Below are 20456 nucleotides of genomic sequence, written 5' to 3'. Positions count from 1 at the left end.
GGCTTCTGGGAAATGGTGTACTCTCTCGCAAAAGGCGGGAAGAAAGCAGGAAGTACACTACAGACCTGCCTCCACAGAACTCCGAGGTATGAGTGATTATACATGTAGTTTAGTTATTTATTTGTATAAATATACAATTAGCTAAGCTTTATTTTACGAAGGACATTTTCACATGTGAAATAAAGCATGTTTTGTGTTCACAGTTCATTTTTGACCTTGAAAACATTGGTTTGAGGTTAAATTGTTATTTCTTCGAGTAGGCAACAATCAATAGAATCTAGATTAGTCAGTGCTTACAGTGACAAAAAACAGGTTTGTTTTTACCAAACCTGGAAATTATGATGTTTTAATCATTTCTTTTCATTTCATGGAGCAATAACCAGAACATATTCACATATAAGAAGCTGTTAAATCTTAAAGCTTGTTTTAGTAACTGAAAAAAACAAACTTATAACTCGAATATCAAAATAGTTGGTATTTAATTTAGTAACCAATTAATAATTGATTAATCAAATAATCATTGCCGCCTTGAACTGATCTCCTTTGCTCTGTACATTTGTTAAAAATAACTGCACGAGTTGACACCACAAAGATTGATTGTATTTTCTACAGCAGCTTCTGTGGCAGACATGTCCTTTGCTATAGAACTACAGTATATTACGGATGGATACAATATACTGTGCAGTGCAGTGTCCTGGGAGTTTTTTTAATATGAAAAATGTTGATATTTTGGCGAACAGCACTGCTGCTGCTGTTGCTGGTGTTGCTGGTGTTGCTGCTGCTGCTGCTTGGCCCTTTAATTGCGTCAGTACAGCAAAGCAGTGCGTAAGCAGCAGCACTGACTCACTTTCTCTGGTTTGAGGGCCAGCTGTGTGCTAGATAAATGAACGCGTAAGCATTTTGTCCATTTGTTCCACTCTGTGTGAGAAATATGCAGCCCCCCCCCTGTTTGAAACACCCTTTTGCAGATTTTAATGTGATTACAGTCCATGAAGTACGGTGCTCCGCTGAAAGCTGAATACACAGAACAAGTGACATATGATTACATTTGAATTCACAGTCTGTGCTTTGATGTTTCCTGTAGAAATCTGCCCCCTGATGGACACGTGGAGCCACAGCCAAGGTTCTGACTGTGTGCAGCCTCCTCTCCCTGGCTGTAGAAAGCTCGCAGCAAAGCAGGAGTGTAAGTGCTCTTATTCTACTCTGTCCCATAAACCCTGTTCTATGTGTTGCTAACCTACAAAACAATGCAAGTGAGCATTAGGTTGTACAAAAAATGATTGCAAACACTGGTGTTTTTTTTTTAGGCAAAAACATTGGAAAAGACCCATCTCAGTAACAACCCACAAGAAGCTGAGTTAAAGGGTGGTTTTTGTCCTTTTAGTCAAGCTTATTTTTCTATAGAAATCGGGGAACTACCGGAAAGGTTGTTGTGTTTCTTTGTTTGTGTAGTAAGCTTCCATTTCAATCACAAAACACATGCTCTAGGTGACTTGTCTATTTAAAAGGCTGTAGGAACTTGGTGGGACAAGATGTTTAGTTTAGTATAGTTTCATTAAAAAGTTCTTATCTTTTATATTATATCAATATTAAGGTATGATGTATATCTCTATAGGAGGTGGAAGTAGTTGTCGCAGTAACTTTACTACTTAAACATCACCCTATAAACAATATTGAGTAACCGTTTGATGATTAATCAAGATTTCAAACGTTTTTTTCCCTTAGTTGCAGCTTCTCTGATTTTCAAAATACTGTATACAGTTTATGAAGTGAGGGAAAGATAATCAGTAATAAATATCAGTTCATATAACTATCATATAATATACCATATTTTTGCAAATGGCATTATTCATTGAACCTTGGTAGACACTCAGACAAGGTCCTTGCCTACAAAGCATCTAAAAAGCCTGTTCCAAGAAAAGGATTTTTATTTTAAAGTGATTATACAATACAAACATACCCATGTGGGTAGATTAAATTCCAAAATGTTACGTACTGGACCTTTGAGGTTGGCCAAGTGGAAAGGGAACCTGGCTTGTAACTGAAGGGTTGCCAGTTTAAGGCATCCTCTACCAGAAACCTTCCTAATTCTAGGAAGGTTACCATTTTACTGCTTATATATTACGTAATAAGTAAATATGCGAAGGCTTGAGAGCCTAATTATGATGACATTAATGGACAGGAAGTTGGCGAAGAGTCCTCCAAAAATGAAATCACTGAGAGCAGCTTTATTATATCTTTATGTGCTCATGTGAGTTTGACCTTCAAAAGTCAGTCCACATTCGGTCAACTACACAAGTTCTTGTTTCCAGAACAAGGTTATTGTATTATTTGACATCCGTTCTTTTGGATTTGAGATTCCACACGTGTTAGAAATTGCAGCAGTTATGGCTTCTGTCATTTTCTCTAAACCGGATTAGTCTGTCTGGCTCTGCACAATCACAGATGGTTGACAACTTTTTTTAAGGCAACACATCAGACAAGAGAAGATTGGCACTGACTCTACCGCTGTCCACTAACATTTCCCTTATCCTCCAAACTCTTACTCTTACAAAGGAGGAAAAAGTTGTGTGTTCTCGTTGTACCTCTCCCCTACTGTCCTAGAAACACAGAAAAACTGTAATCGCGTAGAAAAATACACTCAACTCATCTCATACACGTAAGATGCTCAGTTAATCCCATCATCTAGCATTATCTTTTTTAACAAAATCAAAACCAATCCCCTGCAGGGAAAGAAAACTAGAAAAACTCCTAATCTTCTTCTTTGTAATCCTCAAAATGACAGATATATTATTCAGCATGGGTTATGTTTGGCTTTGGGTGTGAATGGGCCAAACAAAGAGCACAGGAGCTGGATCAGAGCTGGGAGCATATGTACAGCATCAGGTAACACAGAACAGTGTTTAATTACATCCTTGGTTCTGACGGCCCAGACTGAACTTGTCCCTGGACGAGCAGCCAGATGTCATCCCCCTCCACTCAGTCACACACACACACACACATGCCATTGTCTTCAGTATTAATTTGAGCCGGACCTTGCCCTCTTGACATGGCTTGATTCATGAGGAGACGAGACACAGACTCTGAATAGTTGATGAGCTGGTGAGAAAAGAAAAGAGGTGTATCGGGCTAGGGTGGGGGCAGAAATAGAGCGAGGCTGACAGAAAGGGAGGGATCTGGAAGGCGCGTGTGCACTCACTCTGCTCCACACAGCTTCAGCAACGCACTGAGGTTGGAAAATTACCTTGTGACCAAAGAGGGGGGGGGGAGGTCAGGACTGGTGCAGTCATAGACAGAGAAGAAGATTAGAAGAAGAGGAAGCTGCAGGAGGGGAGGATGGACAGTGCGAGCAGCTGATCAGAGAGGACCGAGCCGAGTTGGGGACATGGAGAAGCTGAAAGGTCCCGGCATCCCCACGGTGGCCACCTGTGGATGGAGAGCCCTGCTTCTCCCGCAGCTGAACAGGCAGTCGCTGTACGTGTACGGCAGCGAGGTGGCCGTGGAGAAGGAGTGCATCAAACAGCTGCAGAGCGGAATCTTTGTCATTCACCCGTTCAGCCTCATGAGGTATTTGATGGGGTCTGGACCCACAGAGGGGACACACCTTTTTTTTCCCCCCCACACAACCTCATTTATGTTTAAAAAAAAATAAATTAAGTTGTGATTAATCTTTCGAAAACGGCTGCTTTGACTTGACGAGATATTATTATTTACAGAAATGACAGTAAAAATGGTCAGAAAAGTTGTATTGTGCAAAAATTTGCTTATATGTGAAAGTTTGTTTAGTTTTTTAATATAAAAGTTGTAGATAGACTCAGTGTATATACAGTATACATAATTAAGGTGACCTTTAAGGATTTTGGCTCCAGAGATCTATAAATTCTTATCTTATCTCGTCTTGTCTTGTCTCGTCTCGTCTCGTCTTATTATTAAGTTACGATTTATATCGCTATAGGAGCAGGAAGTTGTTTTTGTTGTAGTCACTTAATTAATCAAGATTTAGACCCTTTATTTACCCCGAGTTGCAGCTTCTCTGTTTGAAAATGTACAGTTTCTGATGTGAGGGAATGATAATCAATAATAAATATCAGCTGGTATAATGGATCACTGTATTGTTCTGTATAGATTGCATTATTAATTGAAACATTAAGTGGCTGACAATGCTTTCTGTGTATATAAAGATAAAATCAGAGGATTAGAGAGAGGGAAGCATATGGGTTAATGACTTCATTTAGAGCTGTGTTTTCACGGATGGTTGACTTTGCAGTGTCCATATGTTGTTGTTATTGTTATTAATAGTCCATACCGCTATCGGATGGAAGTGAAAACAGAGCTGGGATCAGAGAGCAGAGTTATTTGAGCCTGTTATTGAATCCTGGCTGAGGAGGAATGCAGTTACAGTATCAGGAATAATGAGCCAAACGACCTGAGACTCTCCTCTAAAAAGTCTTTTTATGTTTTGTCTTTAAGGAGTTACTACATCATGGCCATGATGGCCATTACGTTCCTGAACCTGATCGGGATTCCCATGGAGATCGCCTTCCTGGACGCCACCAGCGGTTTGGCGTGGGAGGGATTTAACGTGTTTTCAGACACTCTGTTCCTGATAGACGTGGCTCTGAATTTCCGTATGGGCTTCATAGTCGAGGACAGCGAGGTGAGAGCAGCTATTTTCAGACACAATCTGAGAGACTGTAATCCGCGCACAGACAAGCACACACACACAATCCACCTCTGTCCCATCTGCAGTCGACTCGGTACAGGAAGCTCTAGATTAACAGAATTTCCTCCTCATCTCAGTGAAATTGGCTCCTGCTGTTTGATTTTATAACAGGGATTTTTGAGTGGGGTGAACGAGAAAGATTGTTTTTATCTGCATATGCTTTGCAACTTCTCTCTTGGCAAACACAAACTGACCCACATTTAGTGTTTTCCTCTCTGTTGTCATGTCTGTTTGATTCTCAGTTGGGTTCCCGGCTGTTTTGAAATATTCATGCATATGCTTTAACAACAATTTAGAGACGCCGGCGTTTGTTTTGTTTTTTTTCTCCCTGCTATTCTCATCTGACATCAATGCCGAGGCTCAGTTCACATTATATATCTGCTCTATGTGCCGCTCCGTTTTCTCTCTTTTTCAGGAAGCCGTTCTGGATATCAAGCGGATCCGGCTCAATTACCTGAGGACATGGTTCATACCAGATGTCATAGCTGCTTTCCCGATTGGCTACATTCTGCTGTTTGCGGTAAAACAACAACAACAAAGTGAAGTGTTGATGACGCAGCAGAAAAGCCAACAGTGTGCTGCAATTCATTTCACATGAAGCCATGAAGTCATGGTTTGGAAAAGCTCATGTATGATGTAGAGCTCACAGAAAGTGCTTTAGAGGCAAATAAAGGTCCAGTGTGTAACATTTAGGAGGCTTTACTGACAGCAATTGAATACATTACCCATAAGTGTGTTTGTATTTGTAGCCTTCAAGCTGTAGTTGGAAGGTTTTCAGAGTTCCAAGTTGGATTTTCAACCTCACAAACACAGATGAAGGATTCCGAAATGGCTGCCACTCGCAGAAATAGTAAAAACACTCTGCTACTGTGTCTTATTTGTTACACATTAAGTCAATCGTACACAATCTGTATCTGTAGACATGTTGCTATGCTGTTTGTGTGCACAAAATACAGTGTGGAGTGGTTTTATCACCTGGTATTGCTAATGGAGACAAACAATAGCTAGCCCAATGAGTATTTCCAACTGGAACACCGCCTCTGGTCGGATTTCCAACTCACAAATCCAGACATTGTGTTTTTAATTGCACTTCTGTCCTATTTGAATCCCATTAAGTCAGTTGTACTGTGCGGTTTATCCATGGACATGTTGCTACACTGTTTGTGTGTTTGTGAATACAACTGATATTGCTAACAATAGCTTACAATGGCTAGGCTGAGATATGTTTGCGTCCAACTTCTCAACTGGAACGTGGTCAACTCAGAGGTGACGTCACTCCCAGTTCCCACCTCCGATGTAAATGGAATGCACCGAAGGACTTAAAGATATACTCTAGTCTAGGGTCTTGTTTTAGGGAGGCAGCCATCTTGTGCCAATATGTTTCTGGCAGTCTTATCTGACATCGCTAACAGACGAGGAGTTTTTGAGTCGGAATTCCCTAGCTCGAGATTCGTTGACATGCTAGTTTTCGGACAACTCTGAAGTGACATCACTCCCACTTCCGATTTCTGATTTCCAGTGTGTATGAAACTCGCTTGAGGGATGCAGCCATCTTGTGCCAACATGTTAAATACAACAGACAAACCAGCTGGATAAAGCATGTTGTGTTTTGAAGTGAGGAGAATTACATCTTTCTGGCACAGAAAGGCTACTGTAGTTCCCGGGTTGCGCTTGAGAGTCCTCCAATTGTTACCATCTGCAATCTCACCATTAGATGTCACTAATCTTTACACACTGAACCTTTAATTAAGCAAAGAATAGGAATTGTGGTAATTTAGGTATCAAAAATAATATCACATTATTTACAGTACATTAATTGACTTTAATTCCACTGTCTCAGGGGTTACACTACCATAACGACGACAATCCCTCCAAGACCAACAAGGTGATGAGGATCCTGATGTTTGTGCGGATCATCAGCCTGATCCGCCTCGCTCGCGTGTCCAGGCTCGTCAGGTTCTTCAACGAGGTGGAGAAAGTAAGTTCAAAGATCCAGACACTCTTTGAGGCTCACGCCTGAAACCCAATCCACCTTTCTCCCACCTGCAGATACCTTACCAGACCTGGCTCGCGTGACAAACGTGACTTTGATCGCTCACAATGTCATTTGTAAAACGAGAGGCGGCAAATTCCCCACACATCGATCCATAACCATTTAAAATCGCATGTTACGTAAACTTGAGTGCAAATAGCACCGTAAAGGGAGAGAGAGGAGACCTCTGAGTTTCTTGATGTTTGCATTCTTTCTTCTCACATTGAAACATGATATTGTGGACCTTGGCTCCCGTGCATAATTCAGGTTGTGTGGATGGAATTTACCTGTAACTCTTAGCCTTTAAGCACCCAGCCGCAGAGGTAAATGGTTTCTGGTAAATGTTTCTGCACGCTCTCGCTTGGCAGTCAGCTGAGCGTTTGTTTGGATTTAAGTTGATCCTCCTCTGGTCAGATTGTGCCAGATCATTTTACTAAACCATTTATTTTCCACCTCAGCCTCGCACAACAACTTTTAGGATACGATAGCAGTTCATGGCCTCTGCGTGATTCCAGTGATGGTGTTCCTACTTTTGTTTTACATGTAGAATTCCCTGCTGGTTTTTGAGATGTAGTACGATGAAATCATCGTTTCAAGTCTCTCTGTCTTTTCTGGTGTTTTGTAAAGATTAGGTGCAATTGTGTTGTCTTCTTTAAAAGATTAGATTATAGATCCACGTGTGATTAAGGATCATTTAAGTCTTGCTTTCAAAGTTCTGTTTTTTTTTTGTATCTTTAATCTCAGACCAGCACTCTGGTGATCACAACTGTTCCAAACCCTGTTATTTAATGGGTGAAACCTGGTAAATGTTCAGTGTTGCATAGTGCATAATATCCATCAACTCCATCATCCCGGCAGAATATCCTTTCAGCTGCACCTTCTTTACCTGATAATCCAGTAATCTGGCTAAATGGTTGTCCTCTCTGATTGTTTGCTTGTTTTTTTTCTTGTCCCATTTGGACTTTGAAGACCTCAGCAATGACTGAAGTTGAAAACCACATTCTCGTAATCAGGAGAAACATTGGCGGAAACTATTGAACCCAATGCTACACCGTTTGTGACAATTTGTGTGCTTTTTCCTGTCATCTCTTTACGACAGGTGTCAAATGCGAACCTGGAGGTGGTCCGCCTCTTCTTCCGCGTCTTATCTTTGTTCATGATGATTTTCCTTCTGTGTCACTGGAACGGCTGCATCCAGTACTTTGTCCCCATGCTGGAGGAGTTCCCCACCGACTGCTGGGTCCGCAGGGGAAACCTCATGGTAAAACTTTCTGCTCCTCCACCTTAAATAATCCTAACAAGCAGTTCATTCATGGCTGTCAAGAAACAAGTGCTAAGAATAGGATACCTCCAAGAGAGCTAGATTATGCTGAACCCCAGATTTGCAAAAGGTTCCACTTATGATAAGAATAATTGATTTTTCCAGAATGCTACAGTGATCGAGAAGTACTCCTGGGGAGTTTTCCGAGCTCTCTCCCAGATGATCGCTCTCTCTTACGGCTCTGAGGACGCTCCAACAAGTGAGAATTGATTTACCTCTATCTGGCACTCAAAGGTCCAGTGTGTAACATTTAGGAGCGTTCATTGGCTGAAATTCAACATACTACCCATAAATATGTAAATGTTTTAGCCTTTGAATAAGCCATTCATGTGTACAATCTTGTCCCGAACAGATAAACCAGCCACTTTGACTTTTGAAGTGAAAGTTCACTACGTAAACAAAGAAGATCAACATCCTTTTGATTATGCAAAGCGGACCGTAGTTCCCTGACATGCTTATTGGAGGTTGAAAGTTGCAAATTGGAGTGATGTCCAACTTGTTCCACGCAAATGTATCTCGGGCATAGCCGCTGTTAGCAATACCAGTCGTTAACAATGTCTTCAACTAGGAACTTGGAAATTCCCAATCTCACCACTAGATGTCACTAATTCTTACACAATGCACCTTTAAGTGTGATTGTACTGCTTTCTCTGTCCGACACAAACACACCACACAGTAGACTAAATTGAGACGGTTGTGTCGTCCACAGATTATATCGAGATGTGGATCGTCATGGTGAGCATGGTGTCCGGCTGTCTGATGTACACCGTCCTGGTGGCCAACGCCACCGCCATGATCGTCAACGTCGACCCGGCGTCCAAGGAGTACAAGAGCAAGGTGCAAGAGCATGGGTGACAGTTTCTGTCTTTCACACACACCTTCATACTAAACCAGATATTACAACAAATTCGGGAGAGACCAGGGGTGAAATGTAAAGGTTGACTTAAACGGCTTGTTTATAATAGCATGTATCTCTATGGCTGTGACCGCCCGCAGATGAGCCATTTGGAGCACTACATGACCTTCATGAAGCTGCCGCCCGAACTGCAGCTGCGTATCACCACCTACTACCAGGCGCGCTACGGCGGGAAGTGGTTTGACGAGAAGGACATCATGGACACGGTGTCGTCAGCGCTTAAGGAGGTAAAGTGGGACGTTGAATCCTTGTCTCTGGATTACAGTTGTATCTGATTTCTACTTCCGTGGTTTCTCAGAGGAGTGGAGTTTTTGTCTTTGACTGTCTTTACGTGTGAGAACCAAGTCGTAACATCACCCTTATAAGGCCTCATCCAAAATGTTTTCTTTTTTGTTCCATACACAAAAAAAACAACAAAACTGATTAAAAACCCCATAGTATCTATGCCAGGCCTGTATGTGGCGCCATTACACACCAAAAATGGAACAGAAGAAGTGGAGCATGCACATAAAGACCGTTTCTCAATATGCATACTTCTCTGTACTTGCATACTCCCGTACTTGGCGAGTACAGTATGTAATCCAGTCGTACTTTGTCGGGTATTGAGAAATGGCCAAAGCGTGTGGAAGTAGACAAGAGGTGGGGCTAAAGCATCAGTTGCTTATTGGTTGTAATTGGCTGAAATCCCAGTTTTGGACTCTCCAGAATCATGGTTTCCTGTAACCTGGCTCCTAATGGACAGTTCCAGCTGTCAATCACAACTGGTGTCCGCCCACATGTCACATGTCACATGTGCTGAACTTTATCATCACTTTTCCTCCAAATGGTGACAAAATCGACATTGTGTTCTGTTTGAGAAGAAACTGAAATCTAGAGATTAACTGACGCTGTAGTAGAAGTAGAGTTTTTTTGTGCAACCAGCAGAATCGCCCCCTGGTGGCTATTCAGTTTATTCTCACTTTCTAAATGACGTAACAGGAAAAGTATGTCCATTTTTTTATGTATAGTCGGCGATGATGGGCAGATCCATCCTCAGGATGTGTTAAAGTCAACTTCAGCTGACATCCACTGAAACCTCCACATTTATTTTGTGAACTAAAAGTATTAGTACACTTCTTGTTCATTCAACCACTCTTTTTTGTTTTACTTAGAATGGTTAAAATCTTCTTTTGCATTTGCTCGTGGCTCTCTTCTCTGGTTCTATTTTTGCTTGTGCTGACGTACAAACCGACAACGGACACCAACACAACATCGGCTGGTCTTTGTGAACAGAAATAAGTATGTGCATGTAGAGCATGGAAGCGGGATCTTCTCACAGGAGACACATTCAGGACAGGTTTTTAATCCCAGGTGTAAACCAACGTGGAGAACATGAATGTAGAGAACATATACATTAATCAATTCTGTCTTGTTGAATTATTCATGTTTTATCATTATGAATATTTTTCCAGCAAATCCTGACGGTGATGTGCAGCAAGCTGCTGAGGAAAGTTCCCATGTTTCACAGCCTGGACGAAAGCTTCATTAGGGCCGTCCTCTGCAAACTGGAGTATGAGGTCTTCCAGGCGGCAGACGTGGTCGTGCGGGAGGGCGTCCCGGGAAACCGCATGTACTTCATCGAACACGGCCAGGTCCTCATGGAGTCGGACTCCTACGAGAAGGAGCTGTGCGATGGAGACTATTTTGCAGGTGGGCAGAATTTACTCTGTTGCTGTTAATGCAAGTGATGCATCACATGGATCTTCATAAAGCACTTTCACAGTCTCCCTGTGTACATTAAGATACTATATATAGTTTGTCCAATATAGATTTTCGCTCAGTCGTCACTGTGATGCCGCAGCTTTGCTCCATTAAGAGTGTTTTCTAAAATAATGTGAATTTATTGCCAGTTTTCTTAGGGAAGTATTGACCTTCATTCATCTATCTAACATAAGCACACAAGGCCAAGAGAGGCTGCATAACACAGTAAATAATATAAGTGATGCTAATATTTTTTCAGCCCATAAATGTAGCCTATTATTTCCCCTTCATTCTGATTAAATACAAATGTTTATTGATAAGTAACACACAAAATAGCTTAAAGTTTTGTCTCTACACTCTACATTGCATTGCAGTGCAATTATATACAGTATTTTTTATTAAAGATAATGTATAAACGAAACGATATTGAAATAATTAAATAAAACAGGTCATCAAAAAACAGCAAAGGCAAAACTATTGGATTAAAGAAAATAAGTTTTAGAGAGTCTAAGCAACACTTATTAAGTATAATAGTAGTTGTACAATGCTGATTATTAAAAAGCAATTAACGGTCCAACCGGTAAATCAGTCTACATTTATAACAGGGTTTTTTTGCTGGCATTATACGCCACTGTCTCATTTGAGGACGTGGAGCCAAACTCCACTTAAAAATCTGTCAATTTATGGTCCAAAAAACAGTTGCACTCTGGATAATCCACAGATGACAGTCTGCCCTGTGGATTATCTCCAGTGACATGGATCAAGTTTCTAGGAAAAGGTGCCGTTTTTCCCTCAACTGCATCAGGAGATCATGTCTAAAGCAGGTGTATAGTAGAAATAAAGTCTTTTTAACACTTATATATTATATTTTTCGACATTTTCCTTTACAAGCCCTGTTTGTTTGTTTGATTCTTATTATTGTTATTATGAATCATGAATAAACCAAAACTATTCTCCATTTTGTAGCTTTTATTTAATTTTGGGCAGGTCATGAACTGACGTCAGCAGTGTTTAGAGCTAAGCAGGACAAAAAAAAGTACTCAGCTAAGTCTGGTTATTTCATTTAGGATTAATTGTCAGAGCTCATCCTCGTCATTTGGGCTGACTTCTCTCATTAACCATGCTCTGGTGGTTCCCTCTGTCTGTCTGTGTGTGTGTGTGTGTGTGTGTGTGTGTGTGTGCGACAGAGACATGCATGCTGACCAAAGGCAAACATCTGGCCACAGTGACGTCGCTGACCGACTGCCAGTGCTTCACTCTGTCCCATGCCAACCTCCAGAAGGCGCTGGAGGGCTTCCCGGATCTGAAGAAGGACTTTGACAAACTGGCTCTGCTCAGCACAGATTGTGGATCCGTGTAAGACCAAATACGTTGTCTTTTTTTTTTTTTTTTACTCTATGCCGCAGAGATTACTAAGGACAATTTATGTGATGATGGACTAAAAAAGACTGAGGCTGTCTCTTCATGTGGACACGTACCTCACAGATGAGAAGGACGGGTTACTTACTCATGTTATTAGCAATAAATAATCAACATTATCACAACTCCACATTAAAAACGGGTCAAACATCTGATGTCTGATAATAAACATCTGTCTGTCCACGTGTTACCGCCTGGTAATTGTCCAACAGGTTTGCTTGAGAGGCTCCAAACATGGCAGGTGACTTATTGCCAAAATTGATGCTGTTTGGATATGAAACGCAAGAGATACCAACAGAAATGTGACAGGTAAATTACTAAAACAACACAAATACACAAGAAACAGGCACATGTTGAAGAAATACTGCACCAGTGAAGGTAAAAAGTATTTTAAAGGTCCAATATGGAATTTTCAGGAGGGTTTATTAGAAGAAATGTAATATGCTATACATAAGTGTGTGTAATTGCAATAAAATAAACATTGTTTGATTTTCTGTAGCCTTAAAATACGCCTTTTTTATATGTACTGTAGGCAAGGGTCTTGCTCTACGAAGGCAGCCATCTTGCCCCGCCACGTTTCTACAGCAGCCTAAATAGACAAACCAGTCAATTTCTGAATATTTCACCACCATAGCTCCCTGTTGCTCCGTGTTTCAATGTGCAGTCTCACTAATTCTTACACACAAGACCTTAAAGACATTTTTGTCATGAGTCGTATCAACAAAAACAACAGTTTTGGACACACACTTTACTGGAATAAGACTGGGCAGGAAACACAAGCAAGCCGACAAACATAGGTTTTGAAACAAATGACATAATCCATCGCTATTAAATCAAACAAGGGGTTTAACTTTGGCATTTTGGTCGTGTGTTAATCTGGGATGTTATAACGGTGTGGGCAAAGCAAGCAATTACTAAGGGCCCCAGGCTGGAAGGGGGGTAAGGGAGGGCGAGGACAACTGACTATATTTGTCCACAACAAGAACATTGTGATTAATTTTGTGATAGACTGTGTACAGGAGAAAAAGTCTTTGGAATTAACTACTTTAAAAGAAGGCAAAAAATCCCATAGTGTCATTTTCTAGGGAGACGTTTATTTTTGAAGCGATATTACACAAGACAAGTTAATGCAAGTGTGAAAACATCAGGGAGACCTTTTCCCCTTTCATCCGAACACGCACACGGTTCCCGAGGCCAGCCGGTGTTTGTACTCGTAGATGTAGTAGGAGGCTGATGGGAAGTTGCACCTCATCTCCATCCTGCCCGGCACCACGTGGACGGCCACGCCGGATCCCAGACCCTCCTGCAGCTTCTTCAGCATACGTGACGCCAGGTAGCGGCGCGCTCTGCCTGGATCCTCCTCGATGGAGGCGTACACCTCAGGTGGCGGGTTGGGGATCTTCCACTCCAGATCCACGATGAGCTGGTGGATGCGGCTCTTGTCCAGGGATGACGGTGTGTCGCGGTGGCACACCACCACATGAGGGATCGGCGATTCAGATGCCACTGATAGCAAGTTGTCAGATGGCTGGTCTTCAGGTACATCGCCTTCTTTTGCTTCCTGCACCTCCCCTTCATGCTCGTCCTCCAAGGGCCCCACGGCTGGGTGGAGCATCACCGCCCAGCGCAGCCAATCGTAGTTCTTCTCCAGGGTCTTCAGGATGCTCGATGCCGCCTCCTCAGGTGGTGCGCGGTTGTGCACGGCTTCGTGGAGCTCTTGCCGGATGTCCTGTTCTGCCTGCTCCAAAAAGTATCCCAAGCAGCGGCCTCCCATGTTCTTCATCTTCCTGTAGAGGGCCCCCATGCGGTCGGACCAGGTCTTCATCAGCAGAGCCTGATCTCTGCCACTTAGAGCGGCCTGTGTGAAGAGACACAGCAGACCGGTGCCCAGGACGAAGTTTACCTGTTGAAATAAAGACAGGTAAAAAAGAAAAATAACTAAAAAAGTGTGTTTTATCTGGCAGGAAACACCAGATTGTTGTATTCCCACATAATTGCTACCCAGGAATATGTTTCATCTAATAGTCCTTTTAGTGGTTAGTCTATCAGCTGTGCAACACTGTAAACAGATGAAGTAGTAATGAGCTGGTTACATGCAGCAACACAAACGATTCATTATGTCGTCGCTGTTTTTGTCGTGAGGCTGAGCTTTTACATGAAATGGTGTTGGGAGGATTAGATGCGAAGAAAGTGAAAGGATGAAGAAGAATACTTTAATTCACACGAACCTTCAACCATTCATTAAATCTTTCAGCCTTGGAAGACAGCAGGAGCCCAGCTAACATTGCGCAAGTGGGTAGGTCGCTATATATACAGTATGTTGTTGATTTTATTAAGCTTGTTTGATCAGTGAGTGGCAGTAACCGTGGGGCATTCCAGTTATAGTTGGAATTCAAATTTTCTCAGTTCCTAGTCAGATATGTCATTCTGGACAGCATCTGACCTGTACAAGATCAATGATATAGGTTCAAGCCAAAAAAGAATTGGCTTGTCAACAAATTAGAAGCAGTTACTGTGCATTGACTGATGGAGTCTATTCTCTTGACCCTCCAAAGTCGACTTCAATCAGTTCAGTACACTGTAAATTATTCCATGTCAAAGGAGCAGCGTAATGAGGTCACCCTCGGGACCATGAGCTGTAGAAAATTCTGTAAGCAAAGGCCATATTGATTTTGGTTCCTACACATGTATGTAGACAGATTAGGAGGCTAAGAATAGTTTTATATATAAAGATCAATAATAGAATATACATTTAGTAATGGTATACACTGATGTGTGTTGCTGATATGAAGTATTGCCCTGCCCTGCCTGATTGAGAAATTTGATTTGTTTCTTAAAAAAATGAACCCAATTTGACCTTCACCTTATCTCCAAGGTGAAGGTCAAATTTGTTTCCTTTTTTAGGCACAAATCAGATTTGTTATCAACTGGTATTGCTACAATGGCTAAGCCAACACTGATAGTTGTGTGCAGTAGAACTGTGAATTTGAAATCCTTTTTTTCATCAACATTTAGCCGTCATCTTTTCTTCATTAAGTCAGGATTTGTGAAGGTAGGCTCGTCGGTTAGTGACAGGTTTTATATAACTTTATTTATTGCTAGCTATTGGGAAGAAGAAGAGAATTTCCAGACAGAAATAAAAGCTAATTCAGGTACAAATTTCCTGGCCCTCACCTCACTTAACTGCCAGTAACTACACTGATGTCCTCACAGAGTCCAGCTTTCTTTGAACAGAACCGTCATTTGCAGCTATTTGAGAATTTAAAGTGGCTGCACCTTTAAGTGAAATATTCTCCTCTGCTGGTCGTGGCTGACAAAGCATGTACATGTTTACCATAAACCCCTGTGCAGCTGTAATCATTTGTCTCTGACCCTGTATTGTCTTCAGCGTTTCACAAAGCCATCTGGGAATTTTGTTTTTCCTGTTTTGTGACCTTAATAGCATTTTCCAAATCTCATCGTTAGAGCAGAGCGGCACGGAGAGTGCGACTCCTTAAAATAACCCTCGCAGATGTCCCTAACTCGTTTCAAAGACAGACTGCAGTGACAGGTCACCCAAGGTCAGAGCACAGAGTGTGCTGAGCGCCATCTGCAGACCTATGGCGGCGTAGCAGACGTGCGACGTCACAGTTATTTTAGTTTTGTTTAATGTACTTTAGGTTTCCCCCCCTGTGTTCTTGTGCCAGCACATGATTTATGGATGTTGACACACGATAAGTTCTGCAAGGTTAAAGAAAGTCAGTTTGCTGAACAAGGTCAGTTTCTGTCTGGATACTCAAGTTCAAAGTGGTGAATGTCACCTTTGTTACTGTTACTGTTACTATCCTCAGATCGCCGCAGGTTCCTTCAGCTCGTTACGCAATTAACGTCAGGTGTGTTGCATCAAATTATCTCCTGCATAATCTCACCGAGCATAAATGAGGGGGGAGCATTAAACAGTGAAACCACCTTGCTTTCATCTTGACTTTGTGGCTCTTTTATTCAAATCAGGTCAGAGTGCAAACAAGTCCTTGAAAGAGCTGATTGTGAGCAGGAGCTGCATCAGCATTAAAGCTAATCCACGGAGGATAAACACCCCAAAGCCCCTTGAATGCTCTCTGGACTGATTTGAGTTTCTAAGATGAAAACTCTTGACAGATTGCCGACTGTTAACCACCGCGCTTAGTAGAAGGCGCCCTCACTCTGAACTGCAGTGTGACCGGCCAAACAAGCAGTGCCAGTACAGTTCAGCTTACAGAAGTGTATAGAGATTTGCGATTTAATCAGTTTTTGAGGACAAAAGTTCACCTGCAACCTGGCACCTATTGGATGGTACAAGCTGTCAATCGCATGTTGTCATACATATTATCCTCAAAATGGGAACACAATTTACAAAACTGATATCATGTTCTATTGGAAAAGAGAAGAGAAAGAAGGAGCTCAATTCCCCATAGACTTCCATTCAAATGGTGGAGTCGCCTGCTGGTGGTTAAGTGCTATTTCATGGCTGACTTTTCAAACCTTGTAAAAAAAATAAAAAAAAATATACAGGGTTATTTCGATGCCAATGAAAAACAGATTCTGCTACTTTAAAAATAAAAAGAGAGAAGATGATTCAGCAGTTTCACAGAGCAGCTGGAGTCACTGAGGCATGAGTCATGAACAAATAAGCAGTGTTTTGGTAATTACTCAGAACTCCTCAGGGGGGCGACAGACATCCCACTCTGGAGCATTAAATCATGCATAATAACGGCTAAATGCTGATTCAATAAGGTAATTGGACAATTCTTACATAACAAGCCTGTGACCGCTCTGAAGCACAAAGTGGACACTGAATATGCAGCAGGCTGGTTCTGTGTGTGTCCAGCTTGGGGGCATCAAACAGTAACAGATGGACTAATGGACAAACAATGACTTTGGGACTTTTAGAGGGGACCAACGTGTCCTATTATTCTTTATGTAAGAGCAGAGCAGCTCTATGTGACTGTGTGCTGAAGGAGAGAGACGTTTGTGGCATCCAAACCTTTGCCAGTCCAGTTACCTGCATCCAATTTATGTAGCAGAAAAAAACAGTCTTCAGGTTTTGTTTTGTTTAGTTTTCATTTTAAAGTCCTGTAAAGTGATAAAAAATATCTCTCCTGACTTTGTCACATCAACAAGAAACAATAAATCTAAACCTGACTCACACAAAAAAGGGAATGCATGATACTGGACTTTTGCTGATATACCAGGAGACAGACACACAAAGAGACTACAAAGAGACACTTATGATGCTTTCCCATTATACAGTTCTAGCTCTACTCAACTTTACTCAGTATCTCGGTATTTACTTTGTATCAGTGTTTTCATTACTATAGTACCTCCGCTATATAAATATAAAAGTCCAATACTGTCTTAGGAGTGAGCTAACTAGCAAACCAAAGACAGTAGTGTAAGGAGTGAGCTAACTAGCAAACCAAAGACAGTAGTGTAAGGAGTTAGCTAATTAGCAAACCAAAGACAGTAATGTCAGGTGTTAGCTAACTAGCAAACCAAAGACAGTAGTGTTAGGAGTTAGCTAACTAGCAAACCAAAGACAGTGGTGTTAGGCGTTAGCAAACTAGCAAACCAAAGACAGTGGTGTTAGGAGTGAGCTAACTAGCACACCAAAGACAGTAGTGTAAGGCTAGCAAACCAAAGACAGTAATGTCAGGCTAGCTAACAAAGACAGTAGTGTTAGAGTTAGCTAACTAGCAAACCAAAGACAGTAGTGTTAGCGTTAGCAAACTAGCAAACCAAAGACAGGAGTTATGCTAACTAGCAAACCAAAGACAGTAGTAGTTATGTAGACAGTAGGAGTTATGCTAACTAGCAAACCAAAGACAAAGACAGTGGTGTTAGGAGTTATGCTAACTAGCAAACCAAAGACAGTAGTGTTCGGAGTTATGCTAACTAGCAATTCGAAGACAAAAGTATCAGGGGTTATGCTAACTACAGTAAAGCTACAGGAAAAGAACTGGAGAGAAACAGTTTACTGTTCACTCTTTACTCCACACTTCTACTATTTTTCCCACATGTTCTCAGCCACTATTTTCAAACATACTGTAAAATATGCGAAGAGGAAAATCTCTGTGTTTACTTTACAGGGACTGAAGCGCGATCACACATCACAGCATCTTCTTACAGTGGATAATAAAAGCGAGATTGTTCTTTTACAACAGAGTCGGCAAAAAGGAAAATCTGCTTACTCAGCCCACGAGAAACACATTGGAAGGTCACATTAAATATTCAGTTTATTTTCATACCAAAGAAGATAGAAGCACTGTGTTCTGTTCCCCCTCAGGACATCTGTGTTTTTCTGTCACACTTATCTCTTTGGTTTAGAAACTGAATATTTAATCCTGTACAGCTGTGCTTCTCAATGATTTACTTTCTGTAAACATGTCCTCAGGGATTCTAAGTATGTTTGCCTCATTTTCATGAAATGTCTGGTGACATGAACGTGACTATAGTGCTTCGTTTCATTTTTAACAGGTTTTCCTGAGTGAAATCTCCCTTTTCTTTCCATAGTCTCTTTGTATCACTGTAGTCTCTGTGTGTCTTATTGTCTCTCTGTAGTCTGTTTGTGTCTCTTTGTAGACTACGTGTGTTTTCTTGTGTCTGTGTCTCTTTGTCGATTGTGTCTTCTTTTGTCTCTGTTTGTGTCTTGTGTCTGTTTGTCTCTCTCTGTAGTCTGTTTGTGTCTCTCTGTAGTATTTTTGTGTCTCTCTGTAGTATGTGTCTTCATGTGTATCTTTGTAGTCTGTTTGTGTCTTCTTGTGTCTCTGTAGTCTGTGTCTTGTAGTCTGTTTTCTTGTGTCTCTCTGAAGTCTTTTTGTGTCTCTGTAGTCTGTGTCTTTTTGTGTCTCTGTAGTCTGTGTCTTTTTGTGTCTCTGTAGTCTTTGTGTGTGTTCTTATGTCTCTGTAGTCTTTTTGTGTCTCTGTGTAGTCTGTGTCTTGTCCTTGTCCTTGTGAAATGTCCTTTGTCTTCCTGTCATTCTTAACTGTGTGTGGAGTGGACACTCTGCTGTGTCCCCCCCGGGCCTCCCGCTGCTGAAGTTAAGCAGCAGTTCGTGCTTCTGTAAAATGATTTAAAACATAATTAAACTTTAAAAGCCAGCACTTTGGGGGACGATGAGTTAGACACAGTGACTTTCTCGCCACCTCCTCCACCGACCTTGACGCAGAACTCCCTCAGCTCCCAGCGTTTGGGCTTGCGGGTCAGTATGAGCTCCTCCAGCAGGGTGCGCCGGTCGCTCAGCGCAGACACACCCATCAGACGGTTGTAGAGCGCCGTCAGCTGCCTCTCCAGACGGTAATCCTGCACGTACTGCAGGAAAACCTCTGTCTCCTTCTTGGTGAAGTCTGACTGGGCCCTCACCTGGAAGAGACGAGGACAAGTGTGTGACAGAAAACTTGTCTCTTTTTCTGTCTCCATGTCGTGTCGTGTAGTGTAACTGCATGGATCTAATCCAGGGACAGTTTCCTCACCGCTGTGCCCAGCTGGTAGTAGACCACAGCCAGGTCGTCCTCCAGCCGGTGGACCTCGTTGTCCTCCAGCAGACCCTGACCTGTGGCTCCCAGCTCCTGGTCGATGTGGTCCAGGTTCTTCTTGGCCACGTCAGTCTCCTCCACTGTGGCGCTGCCACTCAGATAAGAGCAAATGCCCTGAACAAGGACCCTGAACACACACACACACACACAATTCAGATTTATTGATGGTAAAACAGTAGTACAACATGTTGTCTTTCAAATGGAAGGTCATGGGTTTGATTCCCAGCTCTGCTAATCTTTAAATGCTGATGTGCCCCCGGGGCAATTGGAATGAAAATGTCATTGTTTTCACACACTTTTGATTAAAAACACACATTTTTTATGGTTTATTATGTTTTATAAAAACTCACCTCACAGTTTGAATGTAGCCCACGGGCTCCAGAACCTTCCCAAACATCGCCATGTCTCTGGATCTTTCTGCCGGCAAAGAAATTTACACAATTTAAGCCATTTTCCTTATAACGTTTACACTGAAATGTTTATAAATCAGTGCTGTGTTGACCAGACAGGAATTGCTTTTGTAACTCACCTGGTTTGTAGTTGTGTGCAGGTTAGTGCTGACCTTCACAGTGAGTCCAGTATTTATACACTCTCCTCCAACCACCAGTGTGTCTGATAACAGAACTATATACACAACTACAGTTGTTATCAAGTACTCTGAACTTGATTAAAACTGGTAGAAGATGAAGACGATAGAAGTAAATGTGTGGATAACTTTACCAAATGTAAAGAGTTATATATCATTTAACAAGTT

The 20456-nt window shown here is 41.8% G+C and overlaps 2 protein-coding genes across 2 annotated transcripts; one reads left to right on the top strand and one right to left on the bottom strand.

The window, feature by feature from the left end:
* Positions 1-60: 60 nt before the first annotated feature.
* hcn5 (hyperpolarization activated cyclic nucleotide-gated potassium channel 5) lies at positions 61-12338 on the top strand. The gene is made up of 12 exons (XM_044019290.1): positions 61-86; positions 1085-1183; positions 1308-3567; positions 4471-4657; positions 5139-5243; positions 6564-6701; positions 7855-8016; positions 8182-8275; positions 8786-8913; positions 9073-9219; positions 10444-10681; positions 11920-12338. The coding sequence occupies exons 3-12, from the start codon at positions 3386-3388 to the stop codon at positions 12090-12092; spliced, it is 1554 nt and encodes a 517-aa protein (XP_043875225.1). The 5' UTR covers positions 61-86; positions 1085-1183; positions 1308-3385; the 3' UTR covers positions 12093-12338.
* An 887-nt stretch (positions 12339-13225) lies between these two features.
* LOC122765167 lies at positions 13226-20341 on the bottom strand. The gene is made up of 5 exons (XM_044019291.1): positions 20232-20341; positions 20053-20119; positions 19640-19829; positions 19326-19529; positions 13226-14054 (listed from the first exon to the last, which is right to left on the bottom strand). Exons 2-5 carry the CDS (start codon positions 20103-20105, stop codon positions 13317-13319), a joined length of 1185 nt encoding a protein of 394 aa, XP_043875226.1. The 5' UTR covers positions 20106-20119; positions 20232-20341; the 3' UTR covers positions 13226-13316.
* Positions 20342-20456: the final 115 nt, after the last annotated feature.

Source organism: Solea senegalensis, linkage group LG2 (genome assembly GCF_019176455.1).
Source record: "Solea senegalensis isolate Sse05_10M linkage group LG2, IFAPA_SoseM_1, whole genome shotgun sequence".
In the NCBI taxonomy this organism is placed as follows: domain Eukaryota; kingdom Metazoa; phylum Chordata; class Actinopteri; order Pleuronectiformes; family Soleidae; genus Solea; species Solea senegalensis.
Note: the sequence above shows the minus strand (reverse complement) of the source record. Positions and strands in the feature narration are given on the sequence as shown.

Coding starts and splice junctions, on each gene's coding strand:
- hcn5 (XM_044019290.1), top strand. CDS start 3,386: ATGGAGAAGCTGAAAGGTCCCGGCATCCCCACGGTGGCCACCTGTGGA. Junction 6,702..7,854: donor TCTTCAACGAGGTGGAGAAA/GTAAGTTCAAAG, acceptor TCTTTACGACAG/GTGTCAAATGCGAACCTGGA. Junction 9,220..10,443: donor TGTCGTCAGCGCTTAAGGAG/GTAAAGTGGGAC, acceptor ATATTTTTCCAG/CAAATCCTGACGGTGATGTG.
- LOC122765167 (XM_044019291.1), bottom strand. CDS start 20,105: ATGGCGATGTTTGGGAAGGTTCTGGAGCCCGTGGGCTACATTCAAACT. Junction 19,830..20,052: donor GGCTACATTCAAACTGTGAG/GTGAGTTTTTAT, acceptor GTGTGTGTTCAG/GGTCCTTGTTCAGGGCATTT. Junction 14,055..19,325: donor TGAGGGAGTTCTGCGTCAAG/GTCGGTGGAGGA, acceptor TTATTTCAACAG/GTAAACTTCGTCCTGGGCAC.